This window comes from Mytilus edulis, chromosome 4 (genome assembly GCF_963676685.1).
Source record: "Mytilus edulis chromosome 4, xbMytEdul2.2, whole genome shotgun sequence".
Taxonomy (NCBI): domain Eukaryota; kingdom Metazoa; phylum Mollusca; class Bivalvia; order Mytilida; family Mytilidae; genus Mytilus; species Mytilus edulis.
In genome coordinates, this window is record NC_092347.1 from 82,869,872 (window position 1) to 82,888,739 (window position 18,868).

Consider the following 18,868-nt stretch of genomic DNA (forward strand, 5'->3'; position numbering starts at 1 on the left):
TGTCATATTGTCTATTGTGGAGTGCTGTTTCATTGGCAGTCATACCACATTTTCTTTTTTATATGAATTGGGAATCATAAAATTATCAACAAGACAGCATCTGTATTATGTTGACTGTTTTGATTTAGATACTTTTGATTGTAAAAATTAAATGACAAATTGATAAAAAATCTAATTTCCTTAGAATTTATTATTTTACAACAATGTAAAAGTTCTAAAATAGATACACGATCGAATATTTTCACCTATACATACAACTCACTTATCAAGAGTACAAAAATGCGAGGAAAATGTTGTACGGTCGGTCAAAAATTCACGATGAAAGTTCATATGATTAATGGGTCTTTTTTTTTTAGGTAAGTTCTAAACATTTCAACATACCAACATAAATACGTTCTGGTTAATGAACTGATTCTGATCTGCTTTATCTTATCGGTTAACTTCCATTACGAAGGCTATGCTCTTACTTTATAAATGGAAAAATAAGTGATAAGAACCAGCCTTTAATTCGTGTATATATAACACTGACAAGTGGTAAAATTTAATTATATCGGACAATATGTTTCGTTACACAGCTTTGATTGTGCTCCCAGCTTTGGTTTGGTCTTGCTGTCCACCAAGTAAATGGGAAGGATCCGAGTATATTGCTCTTGGTTCCACAGATGGCAAGGGACAGGGACATTACACTGAGGTAACTTTACATATCGCAAAAAACTGAAGAAAAGTGTAAGGTGTTCATTTCTTTTTTACTGATGCTTGATTAAAAAAAATTATTTCTATCAAATTATTAATCATTTCACTTTAACCTATAGCTACTCTATCATTGACCATGGACAAAAGAAGTATCGGTGTTACAGACAATCATCCATATAAGTAATGATTGAGATTTGTTTTCGGTAAACATGGAGTCTGGAGCCTTTAAACGCAGTCAGGAGACTATAAACTTAGAATTGAGAACTCAGTTGTAATTCAGAGGGTGTCATTTATAACCGTGTATCATATTTGGTTTTGTTTATTTTGTACATAATTAGATGTTAGTTTTCTCGTTTGAATAGTTTTACATGTTATGTTATGTAGGTGCTTTCTTGAGCTTACTAATTGCTATTTGTTTTGCTTATTGTTGAAGGTCATAAGGTGACATATAGTAGCTAATAAATACGTCATTTGGTTGCTGGTGGATAGTATTCTCATTGTCAAACATGCCATATCTTCGTATTTTATATATACGACCAATCTTTGAACCAGTTTCAATAATAGATTGTCTTATCGGGTCATACATGTATGCATGCATGCTCATAGTACATGGAAGCTCAAAAGTATAAATGTGTGTATTTAGTCTGATTAAGCACTTTAAGAATTCATAATTTAAATTTCAAAGAAATAATTCCAAAATAAGAAAAAAAGATTTTGGACGATATCTATAATACTAATGCAGCACAATGCATTAGCGAAAGAATAAATATATTTAAATAGATTGATTCTTTATTGTCGTAAGTCGTTGAATCAAAGATCAGATAAATTAAAAAAAAAAAAAATTATTTTAACGATTTTGAATAAAGGGTCAATGTTTTTGAATATTTCAACGAAATGAGCAGATACCTCAAATTATGCTCTCTGAATTATTAAATTCGTACGAGGAGGTATCTTTGATGAAGTTGATAGAATTTAAAATGGAAACTTTTTTACTCCATGCAGCTTGAAATCTTCAGTTTCAGTTTCCGTGGTTGGCAATTATGCAAAAAAAAAAATGTTATCCTTTCAAATATATATACATTTTAGTTGTGAAACATTATCTCGAATGGTTTTCAAAAGAGGTAATTATCCCCCTTACATACAAATACAAACTCTTGAAATAGAATTATAGCTGATTATTCTATTTTTAGATTTCACAGAATGTAACTGTAGATACAGACATGAGGAGAGTATTTATAACACAACAACTTTCAATGGACGGTCAGGGTATGGAACAGAAAATATTACAAGATTATAGTTCTGTAAGTGAATAAATATATCGATCGTCATACTAATTCTTAAATGTTATCTACTTTAACTACCAGTTGATTATAGTGTATTATTATTTTTTTCCCTGTCTTTTGCAATTCCTTCAAAACTTTGATCATTACTCCAGTGACCAATCTCCAGCATTCAAACCTGTTTTTGCTTTTATGATGACTTATAAACATAATGCTGAAAAGAAATTTTAAAAGATTTAAAGTCATTACAATAAGTTTGTTATATAGTTAACTATGTGAGAGTCATATCTTTACGGATATGTTACCGGATTTAGTATCCATTGGAACTCAACTGAGAGTAAAATGAGTATTTGAATAAGCCTTTATTTTCACTTATATTAATAAAAAAATAAAAAAATGCGTCAATTAAACTTTTGTCTTTTTCTCATGAACAGGGAGAACAATACGTAACAACAACAAAAGATGGTATGGAAATTAGTTGTATGAGAATGCCAATTAACTCAATTGAGCCCGGATGTGTTCCAAGTAAGTATAGTGTTTTGTTGACATTTGTTTATCTTTTTGACATTCGATTTGGTCATTGTGTTGTCTGTCGAATGACTGTTCTGGTTACCTCTTGGTGTTGTCTGTCGAATGACTGTTCTGGTTACCTCTTGGTGTTTTCTGTCGCATGAGTATTCTGGTTACCTCTTGGTGTTTTCTGTCGAATGACTGTTCTGGTTACCTCTTGGTGTTGTCTGTCGAATGACTGTTCTGGTTACCTCTTGGTGTTTTCTGTCGCATGAGTATTCTGGTTACCTCTTGGTGTTTTCTGTCGAATGACTGTTCTGGTTACCTCTTGGTGTTGTCTGTCGAATGACTGTTCTGGTTACCTCTTGGTGTTGTCTGTCGAATGACTGTTCTTGTTACCTCTTGGTGTTGTCTGTCGAATGACTGTTCTGGTTACCTCTTGGTGTTGTCTGTCGCATGAGTGTTCTGGTAACCTCTAGGTGTTGTCTGTCGAATGACTGTTCTGGTTACCTCTTTGTGTTGTCTGTCGAATGAGTGTTCTGGGAACCTCTTGGTGTTGTCTATCGAATGAATGTTCTGGTTACCTCTTGGTTATGTCTGTCGAATGAGTGTTCTGGTTACCTCTTGGTGTTGTCTGTCGAATGACTGTTATGGTTACCTCTTGGTGTTGTCTGTCGAATGAGTGTTCTGGTTACCTCTTGGTGTTGTCTGTCGAATGAGTGTTATGGTTACCTCTTGGTGTTGTCTGTCGAATGAGTGTTCTAGTTACTTCTTGGTGTTGTCTGTCGAATGAGTGTTCTGGTTATCTCTTGGTGTTGTCTGTCGAATAAGTGTTCTGGTTACCTCTTGGTGTTTTCTAATTTTTATTGTATCAGTGTTAAACTTTTGGATACGTTCTACACTGATTGTATGGCGTTTTAATGTAAAAAATAATCAGCAGTATTTTAAATAGCCCGCATGCTATTGTATCAACTATAAAATTAATTCGCTTTTTCGGCTCATACCTAAAGATATCTGAAAATGTTTTCTGTAACAAACCTTCGCAGAAACAGTCTGTGCACCTAATTTGATCAAATAATTCGAACTGCATTGCATAAAATGAAAATAAAAAAAAATCATGCAAGACTTACTTAAATTAATTATACCTTTTGGGACGAGAAAACAATCCGTTGACACCAAAACGCAAAGGCCACCAATAGACCAACATTCAATTTTCTGACTACTAATTAGATATGGAAAATTTGAACTAACATAAAATTTGTTTAATGGCGTCCATTTCAAAATGTGGGACAGGGGGTTAGCCTGAACAATATGATTATGTAATGGAATATGCTTACATCTTCAGAAACAAAATGTTCTCAAATGATTTGATATTCACTATTTTATATTTTACCTTTTTTTGTAGAGAATCATACAAAAATAATTCAGTCTTATTTCGGAGCTGGAAGCTCAAAGGTTATGGCTACAATGTACAAATTCAATATGGGCCAGAACGTTATCTATGCCACTATGTCCGACGATGGATGCATACCTCTGGCTTATGAAGCATCAGGAGCAACTGAAGATGGAGGTAATAGTTCGGAGCTACTTTAATTATTTCGATCAGATTGACAATTAAATGCATGGGAAAGCTTGATACTAAATTTGTTGTATGTTATACTCAATTTGTGTTAACACGTCTTGAACGGATTGCCTTGGAGATGTAAACAACTGCAGTTCGTTTTTTTTTATGGCAATGTGTAGTTCATCTTAAGCAAACTTTAAGACAAACCTTTGGCATATGAAACCTCGGAAGAAACTGAAGGTGCAGGTAATAGTAAGAGCTACTTTAAGTATCTTCTATCAAAGTGAATATCTAATTCCTATAAATAACTAACTTGAAAAAAAAAATGTAGGATTCGCAATTTAAATTATTTATAGCGCCATTATATAATATTTTGATATTGTCCAGTTGGGGGAAAACATGATATTTAATTTGTTTATGTTATATTTAATTTGTGTACACACGTCTTGAGCGGATTTCCAAACAAATGTAGTTCGTTTTTTCATGGCAATGCCTTGATCATCTTAACCGGAATACAAGGCAAAGACAAAATATCAGATATCTGGCAGTTTCAATTCACGATATATATAGCATAACTTAAACTGATAAACTGACATCCGTGTACTATTAAAAGTATAAACATATGTTGGAACTGCTTTTTTGAATATCACTAACATCATCAAAGAAAGGCACCATTTCCCAACGTATGTTTTATAAATGCAAAAACTTAAAAAAATCAAATCATAGCAATCAAACTTAACTTTAAAGGATTCAAATTTTAAATTAATTTAATTGATCGCACATGTGTATACAACTGTAACTTTTTTTTTATAATTTGACCTCATTTCGAAGAATGTGAAGAAAACATTCCCTTCCAGCTAGAGCACTTATTTTAACTCCTGGTGTCTGTTTGATTAAAATTACACAAATATTTAGTTATATATGGTGAAATGCTCATATGTTGTTACTTTACACTTATATTAATTTCTTATAGGTGGATATCAAATGACTGTCGAGTTTTTCGGAATTACCCCAGGAGTTGCATCCACATCTGTATTTCAAACACCAAAAAATTGCGTAAGTAGTATTTCACATCAGAATTACCTTTATATATTCATCCACAAAAGTACTTAAGATTTTTATGGCACATTTTTTTTTGTACACATCAATTAGAAGAAAATGTAAAATTATGACTGCATTAATGAAAAATATGAATTTACTGTAACGTCATTAAAAAGCAAAATTTGGGGATATGCACTCCAGGAACATTTAGGATAATCTGACATGGAGAAGAAACGTCGCCCAAATTATTATTTTGTTGTTAAAATGCAGCTAATTACAAAATACGTTCAGCATAACTATCTGTTTGTATCAGGGGTTGTGTCAAACAGTAAATAGGTTGAACGACTTTGCAGTTTAACTGTATTTATTGGTGCTTCATAAATGTATAACCAAATAAACGGAAATGATTCATACTAAAATATGTTCTTGAACTTGATTACTCTAATGTTTATTCATTTTTTTAGCCGATGCCAAAACCAGTCATATCCGGACTTGGAAAATAAGAACATTTCTTTATGATACTCAAGATTTCAACCTCAGGATTGGATATATTAAAATGGTGTACTTTTTCATAGTTGTCTTGTTTTCATATATATTGTGAGAAGGAGGGTATGGTGTAAATGAGCACGAGTAAAAAAGCCTAATACTGGGAGTGTATCATTGTACTAGCAATATTATTGTTGTTTCTCTTCGTTTTGGTACATAAAGGCAATAGTATAGTTTATAACCCACTGCCTTATATTGATTGATAGTTAAAATACATTGATTACTAGTGAAATGTTATTATCTGAAACTTCCGGTTTCATGGTATTTGTTAAACGAATTCACGATAATCCATTGTATCTCAAATACACATATGTAGCAGAGCTTAAGTTTTCGTTCTTGGTTTTCGGTGTTGTTCAGTCTTTAAAATTCTCTATAGTAGTTTCTGTTTGTCTTTTTGCCATTATGTTGCTTGATTTAATTCTTTTTTGTTTGTTTTACTGCAATGTTACATGTTTGATTTTCAATGAAGTCCTTAGAGAAACAATCATCTTAATAACAATAAACATTCGAACAACACATGCAATTGAAGAAAGACTTACAGTAGAAAATATGGTTGATAGGTAATGCCAATGTACTTTCTGAATAAATCGTCTTTCCGTTAATAAGGAATTTAAGTTGATATCAATTGTGTTCTTCCTTTTATTAATGAATCAGTCATTGCAAATAATTGCGCTTTTAAGTGAAAAACAAAGTTTTCGACCGCTAATCAATCGCATTGCTTGTAACAGTAAAAAACTTATGACAACAAAATTATCGACATTGCAAACAGGACTCCTCAGTATTCGATTTGTTCGCCTCAAGGACTCATTTGCTATTTGAATTTGAAACACATTAATTACATGTAGTTTAAAACTGATAAAAGATTCAGTGAAAACTAATTTCAATAAACATAGATTTATCGTATATTGTTTTATTTTACTTTGAAATATGGCAAACAACGATAACAGTATCATTCGTGTATGTAACTATGACGACAAATAATGACAGAAAGAAAACTATACTTAAAATATTCAAAATAACATAGAATAACGGATATTTTAAAGAACGATTTGTTCATTAATCATATCACGAAATTTTGGTCAAAACGGCCCATTTGCATAACGTTATCATTCTAATGTTTGCTTTCTTTAATGCTGTGTGACCACAACTCCATGGTAAACTATCTTTATCCATAATAACCCTAATTTCAACTTTATACTCTATGTAGAAACTGACAAAGAACATGTTCACCCTAAGTATAGTAGACGGTACATAAACATGAACACTTGTGGTTTCGAAATAATTCATAATCAATTCCTTTACCAATGTAAGCAAACAAAATCTTTCTAACGCTGCTACAAAAGTTATATTATTTTACTGTTTTCAACTCAACAATTATATATCCCAAAATAGGCAAAATAATAACAAAATTTTTGAAACACGTCAACAAAATATAGATTTTTCATTTAGTTTTAATTAAATCAAACATTACTTTGACATAAATTTTAGAATCTATAACATGATTTGTTTTCAACCGACCCTTCATGTCAATTTCTAGAAATAAGATATGGAACAGTCTTAACCATCTTTGGTTTCCTTTATTTCAAGTTTGATTTGATAGACGCGTTTTACTTTATCAATGATCTAATTTATACAGTGTGATGACAGCATCATCTAACAGAGTTTCGAGTTAAAGTTATTGCTGGCTTCATTTCATTCTTTTTGAAAAGCTCATATATGAATACACAATTGTGTCCCAAACAATTTAGAAAGGTAGTTGAAAAACACATTCTCTAAATGTAACACATATGTTGACAATCCAGATCCAGATTATATCAATTTCGGAGAATTGTTTGGTTAAATCAAATCCGTTTTTGACAAGGTTTATTGTTTCCTTTTCTAAAATTAGATATTTCTATCTACGTAAATGGAGGGAAATTTCATTAGTTTGAGTAAGGTCTTAACGCATCATTGTCGTTTTATCAGTAGCAACCATTATGTAGGTTTACTAGAAATAAGCAACAATAAGAAGTGTGTTTAGCATATTTGCAGGACAACACAAAAGACTTTTTAAGTAGTAAAAATTAAAATCCTTAATCTGTAAACTTTCATTTGTTTGCTTGAAAAAGTCATAGGAAAGAAAATAAAAACAGCCGAATTTGAACATGAAAAACAATAAAGCATCATATCTAATTAATACTTAACGCCGAAAGACTGTATACTATAATTTATTTGCTCGATAAATCAAAAGGAAGAAAAATTCGAGCTTATCTCATACCATTTAAGGTAACAGTAAAAGAAATCCAAAAATGTAAATGAAAAAAAAGAAAGCATTTCTCTAATGAAGATATGCAACGACAAAAGGCTTATAACAAAAATTGCAGTATGACGTGTCTTTTAAACAAATTCTTACGAAACAAAACAGGGGAATTGGCAGTTATGAAATGTTTTTAAAAATAGTATAGATTTTATTAGTTATAAATGTTAGAAACTAGATAATTTTAAACTCTATTTCGGACAAGGTTTGTTGAACAACCTTGAACTTTCTAATCTTGTATTGAAGTTTAGAATAAGCGTGTTAAGTCTAACTTAGTAGTACATTATTACTTATAATCTTTATGCAAATAAAAAAAATCATTTCAATTGAATATGGACCGTTACTGGTTTAATAATTATATAAAATAAATCTCAATTCAAATTTGATTTTTTTTTTAAAAGCATAAAGTTAAAGTCACAAGATAGTATGAATATAGAAATGATAAAGGCACTTGCATCTGTGAAGGACACTGAATCAAACAATGATGAAAACTGTGTGTGTTGGCTTGTTATAGAAATATTGAGGAAAACAGTATTTTCACAATCAAAAGATTCATGAAAAGTCCAATTCTAAATAAAGAAAAAGGTTGTCACATAGACTGGCAATTAGGACATCTAACACAATGATGTGACGAACGTGTTATTCGCTGCCCAATCTTCCAATCGTATGTGGGTCGATTTTTGTTCTCAAATATTTTTCTGACATATATAGGAGAATATGACCGTCGTCATATGTGAAACAGATATCTCATATCATTTCAAAGGGATGATTTCGATTTCACCGCTTGGAATTCTATGATCAATAGCATTCTTGCAAGCAGCAAAGAAATACAATTTCTGGAATGTCGTATCAAATTGTAGATATATATACCATATCCTGGTACATCTGAGATGTTGCTACATAAAAAAGAAAGTTCACAATTTGCATGCTGAATTCATCTCTTTTGTGGTAAAGTTTTGTTCTCCACAGATCGTCATTGTAAATTGTTAGATACACACCAATTTATTAATCAGATTATTATAAATATGATGGAATTTGATGCGACTGTCATACAAGTGAGAGGTTTAGCGCTATAAAACCAGTTTCAACCGACCATTTTCTACATTTGAAAATAACTGCACCAAGTCAGGAATATGACAGTTGTTGTCAATTGGTTTGATGTGTTTTATCATATGATTTTTCCATTTGATTAGGGACTTTTCGTTTTGAACTTTCCTCGGAGTTCAGTATGTTTGTGATTTTACTTTTTTTGTATTCTTTAATACAAGTTCGATGGATAAGATAGGGTTGGATTATTTAGTGAGATATCGTAATCCATCTTTCGGAACGTGAAGTTAAAGGATAATGCTAGATTGTGTTCATTCTTTTAATAAGATCCTATATAAAAACAGCCTTCAAATGATAAAAAAATCGATTTTCAAGAAGAGGAGCACAATTAATTATTATGATTGTCCCAATAGTTTGTTGAAAAACACGTCCTGCAAACGTTGCAAAGAAATCTATTATTTGATAACAAAAGTGTGTGGGAAAGTTTTATTTGATTCAGAGTGATGTGTTTTCAAAGTATGATTTCCCTCCCTATGGCTAGATACTTGTATCTACGTTAGTCATTTTTTTTTATGGAATTTAATTTGTTTTTTAGTTTGGAATATGGAAAAATTGTATAAAGGGTAGACACGTGAAATGTTTAAATAGTTTTGCAAGGGGAAAAATATTCAGATTGTATGTACTCTAACACATCTTTGGAATTCTGACGCCACCACTTCAGTAAGTAGTTTCACAATTACTAAAGCCAGGATTTTATTGGTGGTAAAATTGTGTTTATAATTTGAAAAAAGGTCCCGCTATTTAATTATGTTATAATTACATTTATTTAATTAAGTTATCAAATTAAAGGCGGAATCAGGCGTTTTAACATGTTATATTTATAATGAACACAAAATTATCAAGGAATGAAACACAGGGTTTCAATTTCACTCTACTTTTATCAGTTTATGGCAAAACTGTATAACTCTATCATTATTCATTTACTCTTTTTGAGAAACAAGTAAACATATATATATATATTCCATTTGTCGCAGTCCTACTTTCCTCGGGTCCCTAGTTTTGACGTTGATGGGTATATAATCATGGACACTATACCTTGCCCCACCGCATTCATTTCTTGTAATATTTGCAAAATCTACCTAATGAAATAGTAATCATTTGTTTTCGTTTTGAATATGAATGAAATATTTGCCATTGAACGTTATAGAAACAATCAAGCAAACAATCATTCCTCAATTAAATTAAGACAACAGTGGTATACCTTGTTCAAAAGTCATAAATAAGTAAAGAGAGAACAAATACGGGTTACAAACTATAATCGAAATAAAACACATTAACTATAAAAGACAAGCAACAGAATAACAGAAGCAATGAAAGGCAACAAAAATATACACCAAGAGGACGTTTGAAGAACAAATGGTGGTTGAAGATGATTATAAGATCACACTGTACAATGAAAATTTAACCCTTCACGCAGTAAACATAAAATTAATTAAATGTATAACTGTAAAGTTTACAAATGCAATGCAGATTCCAACTGCTCCACGAAACCTCTTTCTAAATTATTAACATCTATTTTATCAGCAATCAAAGCCGAGCTCCAAAGTTATCATGAAACTGCCTTTTCTAGAGGTGGCGTGAATCAGATGTGGATACTACAAAATTCCAAAGATCTTTTATAGTCATACAATCTAAGACTCTCTCATCTTGCAATAGTATTAAAACATTTGACTTTTCTACACTTTACAGAAGTATTCCCCATTCCAAACTAAAAAACAAATTGAAAGAGTTGGTATTACTTTGTTTCCTCAAATAGAATGGTGAACGTAGATATAAGTATCTTGTCTTGGGGAGGGATAAGTTTTACTTTGTAAAGAATCACTCTGATTCAAACAAACAATTCTCTGAAACTGACATTATCAAGATGCTTGACAATATATTTGTAACGTTTGGAGGACGTGTTTTCAACAGACTGTCCGAATTCGAATGGGAACCAGTTGTGTCCCTCTTCTTGCAGACTTGTTTCTTTATTATTATGAGGCTGACTCCATACAGGAACTTCTTAGGGCACAAGTTAAGTTAGCAATATCCTTAAACTTTACGTTCCGCTATATTAATGATGTTCTCTCACTAAATAATACAAAATTTGGTGACTATGTTGAACGAATCTATCCAATCGAACTAGAGATAAAGGATACTACAGATACAGCTAAATCTGTCTCATATCTTAACCTACATCAAGAAATTGACAATGAGGGTCGATTGAAAACAGAACTTTACGACAAAAGTGATGATTTCAGCTTCCCAAATGTGAACTTTCCATTTCTATGTAGCAACATTTCAGCAGCGCCTGCATACGGAGTATATATCTCTCAACCGATACGATATGTCCGGGCTTATATTTCCTATGATGATTTCCTTGATAGAGGATTGCTACTCACAAGGAAGCCATTAAACCAAGAGTTCCAAATTGTGTAGTTGAAATCATCCCTTCGTAAATTGTACGGACGCCATCACGAGTTTGTTGACTGTTATGGAATAACCGTTTCACAGATGATATCGGATATGTTCCTTATGTCGTAACTACAATACCCTTCCTTTTCACGAATGTGACCTACCGAATAAGACAATTTTTATCGGATTTGTAATAACATAAGCAACACGACGGGTGCCACATGTGGAGCATGATATTCTTACCGTTCCGGAACACCTGAGATCACCCCCAGTTTTGGTGGGGTTCGTGTTCCTTAGTCTTTAGTTTTCTATGGTGTGTCTTCTGTGTTATTATTTGTCTGTTCGTCTTTTTATTTTTAGCCATGGCGTTGTCAGTTTATTTTCTATCTACGAGTTTGACTCTCCCTCTGGTATCTTTTGTCCCTCTTTTAGACGAGGTAAACCATTGAACCGTAAGGATTGATTTGAAAATACAGATTTATTCATCTGATTTCATGCTCCTGACACTAAACCAATTCAAATGAAGGGGGTTGACCGTTTTGATATGGGATATAAAGAAACAAAACTACGTCTGTATACAAGTTGCATTTCTGTAAATATGGACAATGCAATTTCCCATAGAAACTTCTTTTACGGCGAAAACTGTACCACATTTACTATTAAGTTTTGAAGAAAAAAATACATCCTAGAATGAAAAGTTCATTTCCACTACTATTTTGTTCAAAGGTCAAAATATAGGGCTGTGCGGCATATGTTCAACGTTTATATGCCCAAAACTTCTACGAGTTTAAACTAATACTAAATTTTTTAACTACCCCTACCTTGACTCTAGGATTACCACAGATTTCAATATAAACAATATTCGTATGTATTTTACTGGTAACATTTCCAAGTTATGTCTCTATGTGATGAACATAGAGATCATAACTGGGAAGCAGTACGTAAACACATAATTAAACACACAATTAATTATCTATGAATATACAACTGTATTTACAACCTTTTTAAGGGCAACCTACAGATATTATGCATAGACACTTCAACGCTCATAGTACGTTGAAGAAAAAAACCAGAAAGGTCCATAAGCGGCTTGTTATAAGGCAAATTATCTACTTTTTTTTCGCATGGCAGTTTGTTGTCCAGGCCACTAGCTTTACAAAACCTATCTTTTGAACACGTAGTCAATCAATTCTCGTCTTGACTATGTATGAAATATTAATCACTGGATCAACCAAACAACATCAACCGACAATGTTTAAGGTCTTTCACCTAAGTTGGGAATTACCTTATTGTTTTGTAATTGTTTCTTTTCTTTTAATTCTACAAATTTTTATTTGACGTGGTCTAAGACTATTTAGAAAGGCTTAGTCCATGTGATGCTCCGGGAAAGCCCACAAATTGATCCGATGAAGAGGTAAAATAGGAGACGCAAAAATACATGTCTATACTATTCTAATATTAATTGGGTAAGATTAAATGTTGATAAATTTTTCCTTGTGTAGAAAGTCCATGTACTATTTTTGTATTTGTCTTTGTGAATTGTTTACCTTTACTATTTATTCTTTTTTTAGTAATATCATTTTGGCGTGATATGATATTTATATATCCCGAAACTGTGTCATTGTGCTTTGGTCATTTTGTTGTATTCTTGTATGTTATTTTTGCAAATGTGCTCTGTCCTTAGAGTGTTTACATGCCGTTTTGATTTTTCCTGAGATTTTCCTGAGAATTAAGTATTTTGTTATTTTACATTTCATTGTAAAGTTTATTATATTTGAAATTGACAAACGTTGGTGTTGACAGTTCAAAAACATTTCGGATCCGAGTATTTTGCCAGGAGTAGAATGAAGATTTTTTTTTTTTTTATATTATTCATAGTAGAAACAATTGCAAATTATCCCAAAGACCCAGAAAATAATATCGTTTTACATTTAAGTGCATCCGAGTACAAATATATTATCGGCAGTTACGTACACATCAAGATAAACGTACATGTATTCAATGACTTCCCAATGTCACAACAACTATTTTAGTTTGTGGTTTTATTTGTTTATTAAATCGTGCCTGGAAAACTTAATTAGCTGATATTGGTTTGTTCCTTTTTGATGCCTATAAACATGATAACATCTTAAGTTTCGAAAAGATACTTAGTAGAACAGAATAGAAGTGCATGTGTACGTAATATCCTATTTACTTTAATGAAACGATAGACGCATAATCGGGTCATTGACCTACTTGCACTATAGCTGTGTTTTGATATGCTATTATTAACTTGTTATCAACAAGACGTGTATGATAATATGTAAACATATTCTTACAAGCAGGTAATATTACAACTTTTATTGTTTCGAAATCAAATTGTTGTAGATTTCTAATATTCTGTTACAGTATTTTCTTTATTTTTTAAACATGTTAAAATGTTAGACTAAAATAATCTGTTTTACTTTTGGGACAAGTTCAATATGTAGAGGACATAATTTTCTATGCATATGTTATGTTTAAATTCTAAGAATATGTTTCATTGATTAAATTCTTTGTTTTTATTCCATATTATTCCCTTTATTCTTTTCCGTTGACATCGATAAACCACTTGCGATAAACGCTGGTGAAAACTAACCTTGTTCACGAGGGTCTGCAGGATGGGGTTTGTAGAATAGAGAATAATTGGGATAAAGTGCAGAATAACTAGGCCCAACAAATAACAAAATATAATAAAATAGGACAAAAATTACTGAAATTAATCAAAACCTCTAAACCGGAAGTAACTAGGCAAAACAGTTCAAACTTACTTAAAAGATAATGATGGGGTGCTTAAATATAACGTTTGAGAGAACAATGGATAAAACAAATAACGGATGAATAGAGTAAAATGACATGTAAAAATGTTTAAAACAGATGGCATGATCATATGACTTCTCTATGACGGTTCCATGGCATGATCATGTGATATATCTTTGACGATTACATGATCTCATGTTCCTCTTTGTCGATGGCATGATCATGTGATATATTTTTTACGATTACATGATCTCATGTTCCTCTTTGGCGATGGCATGATTGTGTGACATATCTTTGACGATTATATGATCTCATGTTTCTCTTTGTCGATGGTAAGATCATGTGATATATCTTTGACGATTACATGATCTCATGTTCCTTTTTGGCGATGGCATGATAGTGTGATTACTGTTATGGGATTAGATGATCTCATGCCTCTCTTTTGCGATGGCATGATCGTGTGATTACTGTTGGGGGATTACATGAACTCATGTTCCTTTTTGGCGATGACATGATTGTGTGATTACTCTTTTTGGGGATAACATGATCTCATGCTCCTCTATCATGTCTATGGCGATGGCAAGATTTTGTGATTACTCTTTTTTGGAATTACATAATCTCATGTTCCTCTTTGTCGATGGCATGATTGTGTAAACTATTGTTTAGGGATTAGATGATCTCATGTTCAACTTTGGCGATGGCATGATTGTGTAATTACTCTTTTTGGGGATTACATGATCTCATGTTCCTCTTTGTCGATGGCATGATCGTGTGATTACTCATTGGCGATGACATGATCTTATGTTCCTCTTTGTCGGTGACATGATCTCATGTTCCTCATTGGCGATGGCATGATCGTGTGATTACTCTGTGGCCATGGCATGATCGTGTGATTCCCCTTTGACGATTGCATGATCGTATTGTTCCTCTGTGTCGATGGTTTGATCGTGTAGTTCCTCTTAAACTAAAGAATTTGAGAGTTAATGATATAGATTTGGTCGTTTTGACAATCTGAATGATTTATTAAGAGGGAAACGCACTGATTGCCTTTGCTTTACATGTGTTTCGACAACCTATATTCTGCTAAATACTAATGGCTTTGTTTTAATTTTTAACTATAATTTTAACTGGCTCATGTAACAAACTTAACACATTTATACCAAAACATGCTGTTGTTATTTCAAAAACAAATATTTTTCTTTTTTAGTTTCAAAATGGACAGAACGTCAGATGAAGCCTTGCATTGCTGTAAAGTTCCTATATCCAATGGACATCGTACATCTTTGGATGACGGACCACATTACCTGCCATTTTCCAAAAAATATCTTAGATCTTTTGATCTGTTTTCTTCAATTGAAAAGACAACAGATATAACTCCCGACGAAAATGAAGGTACTTACAATATATATGTTTTGGAATGCTTTCTGCTCTTTAGCCGGGTTGTTGTCTTTTTGACGTATTCCAAATTTCAACATCAGGAAAAGACTGCCTTAGCTGTATTTGGCAAAATTTTAAAGAATTGTTTTGTTCTCCATGCTCTTTCAACTTCGTACTTTATTTTGATTTTTTAACATTTTTTTTATTCTCAATTTTATGTTTATATTTTTTATAAGGGTCAGTATGCGTAATTGATTTTCCATAGGCGAAAAAGGTATTGTTTTCTTCTGTAGCTCCGTCCATATCGTAAACATGCATATGTATGATGACTCGTTTTGAATTATCACACATGTGGTTAAATTTTCGGGGTACGAAATCGATTCAATTTTCAGTAAATGCACTCCAAAAATCCATTCGTGACGCGGTTCCTCGTGGAAAAAAATCCCTTTTTTCACGCAATTCGTTCTTTGATCATTTTTAAAATACTTTGAATACATTGACTTACTATAGTTATACACATTTATTTTATGGTCCTATACTTTCCAAATCAACACAAATGGTAAAACTCAGTCACTTGTTAACAAAAAGAAACATGTCCAAGATCCCTACACAGATGTTGTTTGTTTTTTGTTTACGCGCACCTTTTGTGTTCCTTAATTTGAAACACATAAGGGATATTATTACCCCATGTATATTAAACTGAATATATAGTGTCTGATTGCTAATGAATTTTTATTTTTGACAAAAATCAAATGAAGGTAAGTGAATCAATTTAAATGGGACGTTGACTGCACGGTGTTTTAGAATGGACAAAGCCATCTGTAATAAATTTGACACAAAACTTCTGATTCCCTGTTATCCTAATATTTTCTGGTTTTTGCTCATACATGTCTTTTTAGTTAAAGACAATTTCGTGAAAGTAAAGTCGTATGCATACGTCTGTAGTAGTCTCATCTTCATAATTTTCTCTATTGTAGATACTACCAATTTAACCTTCAGGCCAAGAGTAAATTCATGTCCACAGACTTTCAAAACTAGAAATAATAAACAACATGCAATTTCTGACGAAGTTAGTAGGCTAGGACTAACTGCTGAAACAGTGTATGATGATTTCAAATCGGAAATTGACGAAAATGAAAGTTATTTGGACGAAAATAACGACAGTCGTTTTTCGACAGAATATACAGGACGTAAATTGTTGAAAGATGTCCAAAATGTGACAAATTGTTCAATTTCAAGGGAAGAAAAAAAATTAAGAGAGAAAACTGCAGAGGAAATTAAAAAAGACAATATAGGCAGACGGCTTAGCGAATTTGGACACTTCGATATATTAGATTTAAATAACATAGCCGATATTCCAGGCAAATCATCTACTAGCACAGCATTACAGAAAGCGAAAGATTGTAATAGATATCAAGATACCTTGGGATTATTGTGGTTGAATGAAGACACTTTATCATTCAGCTCACCAGAAATGGTGGATGGAGAAGGTAAAACAAATAGTACAGAATCCGGATGGTCAAGTGATCCTGGTGATCGACAGAAAATAAGACATAAAAAAAGACTATCAAAGAAAAGAGCGCAAAAACAGATCGCAGGGGAACGTTCTAACATTGACGATACCAAATCTTTTCAAGTTCAACCTGAAAATGAACAAAGAACAGTTGACATTGAAGGTCAAGTAGTGACAATAAAACATTCTACACACACAACTGAGACTAACAACTCCTCTGAAGACCAAAACATATCAAATGTGAAAACTTTGAAAAATAAGACAAATACAGGATCGAAACACGTGACAGCCGAACATCACGATAGTAATGAAGAGGATATGCATGAACACGCTTCTTTTCAGAAACAAACATTACAATGGGTCACGACTAGCAAGGTCCGACAAAGTGGACGTGAACAAAACATGCTTTCTCAGCCAACCTTTTAATGTTTTTTCAATAATGTTCCGAGTATGTTAATCCTTTGATATTGATTTGTTCATGTTAAAGAGTTATGTATTGTTACTTCCATGACTTCGAGAAGAGTCGAATTTGTGTTTTGTACAAATGAGTGGGAAGAACAGTTCATGGAGTTTCTTCATTTGCTATTCTGTAATTGTACGAATACCAGGTTTATAATGATGAATAGCAATTTTAACTTTTGCTTCTGATTGTTCTAATGAGGGCTCTCAATATTTTCCCATTGATTGTTCTGAATGTTCCACATTATTGTTGAGGTTTTTATTAATTGCTAAATACCACATAATCATGTTATTTGATCATATTTACATAAACCCAAATTAACTTTCAATAAGCGCAATATTTCTCCTGCTTGAGTTCTATCCCAAGATTATTTGAAGCCCACTTAAACTGCTGGTTGTAAATTGAAGTTTAAAAAAAAAATTTGTAATGCAAAACATACAATCACAATTAAAGTAAGATAAAACAAAATTTTGCATGTATCTACATCATTTTCGAATCGGAAGCTTCCCTTCACCCAGTCAACGTGTTACTGGCATAAGAATGAAATTTGTACATCATGTACGTTGGAGCTGGACAAATTATATACATAATACATGTTTTCATGATATTGTTTTATTTATTATTTATCATTGAAGGTCTTTTATCATCTTATTCTGTAAATAAATTAAAGAAATAATTTAATATAAATAGAAAAAAAAACATTGTTATGTTATCTATGAGTTGATGTAGCCAAGTAATCTACCATAAGAGAGCGAATTTGCATGATTTTAATGATAACATAGCTCTTACTTCATGAAAAGTTATATAAGCTGAGATTTTAATTCCTTGTTCTCATATGCATACATATTTTTCTAGGCAAAAGCTTGTGTGTATTTGCAAATGGCTCTTGTAGGCACTTTTGCAAAATAACATTCTCCAAAAAAAAATGTGCCTGAGGTTGACTTGGAAATACAGATATAATCATCAGACTTTATGCTAGTAACCCTAAACCAATTCGAATGCAGAGGGGTTGTCTGTTTTCAGTACGGTACTGTATGTATAAATGCATGGATACGTCGGGTTGTATATGGAAACTATATCCGATTAATAGACACTTTAACGCTCATATCACGTTGAAAACACTTTGAGGGTCATATGCGGCTTGTTACAAGGCCAAAAAAATACTATGTTTTAACATATCAGTTTGTTGTCCTTCATCCCGACCACCAACTTTGCAAAACCGAGCTATCGGACACATTGCTAATCTTTTGACGTTAACAATCGACCAACACTGTATTAAGGTCTTTCCACTTATTGATTTTTTTCTTTT

The 18,868-nt window shown here is 32.3% G+C and overlaps 2 protein-coding genes across 3 annotated transcripts; both read left to right on the forward strand.

The window, feature by feature from the left end:
* The first annotated feature begins 500 nt into the window (after nt 1–500).
* Nucleotides 501–5,658, forward strand: LOC139520759 (ependymin-related protein 1-like). The gene is made up of 6 exons (XM_071313685.1): nt 501–691; nt 1,884–1,994; nt 2,408–2,498; nt 3,889–4,053; nt 5,021–5,103; nt 5,553–5,658. The coding sequence occupies exons 1-6, from the start codon at nt 560–562 to the stop codon at nt 5,589–5,591; spliced, it is 621 nt and encodes a 206-aa protein (XP_071169786.1). The 5' UTR covers nt 501–559; the 3' UTR covers nt 5,592–5,658.
* A 7,806-nt stretch (nt 5,659–13,464) lies between these two features.
* Nucleotides 13,465–18,258, forward strand: LOC139520761 (uncharacterized). 2 transcript variants are annotated; one of them, XM_071313688.1, is made up of 3 exons: nt 13,465–13,605; nt 15,417–15,601; nt 16,564–18,258. In XM_071313688.1, exons 2-3 carry the CDS (start codon nt 15,424–15,426, stop codon nt 17,523–17,525), a joined length of 1,140 nt encoding a protein of 379 aa, XP_071169789.1. In that variant the 5' UTR covers nt 13,465–13,605; nt 15,417–15,423; the 3' UTR covers nt 17,526–18,258. The 2 variants fall into 2 exon arrangements, with proteins under 2 accessions (XP_071169789.1, XP_071169788.1); XM_071313687.1 differs by having other exon boundaries at nt 13,507–13,755.
* The last annotated feature ends 610 nt before the right edge of the window (nt 18,259–18,868 follow it).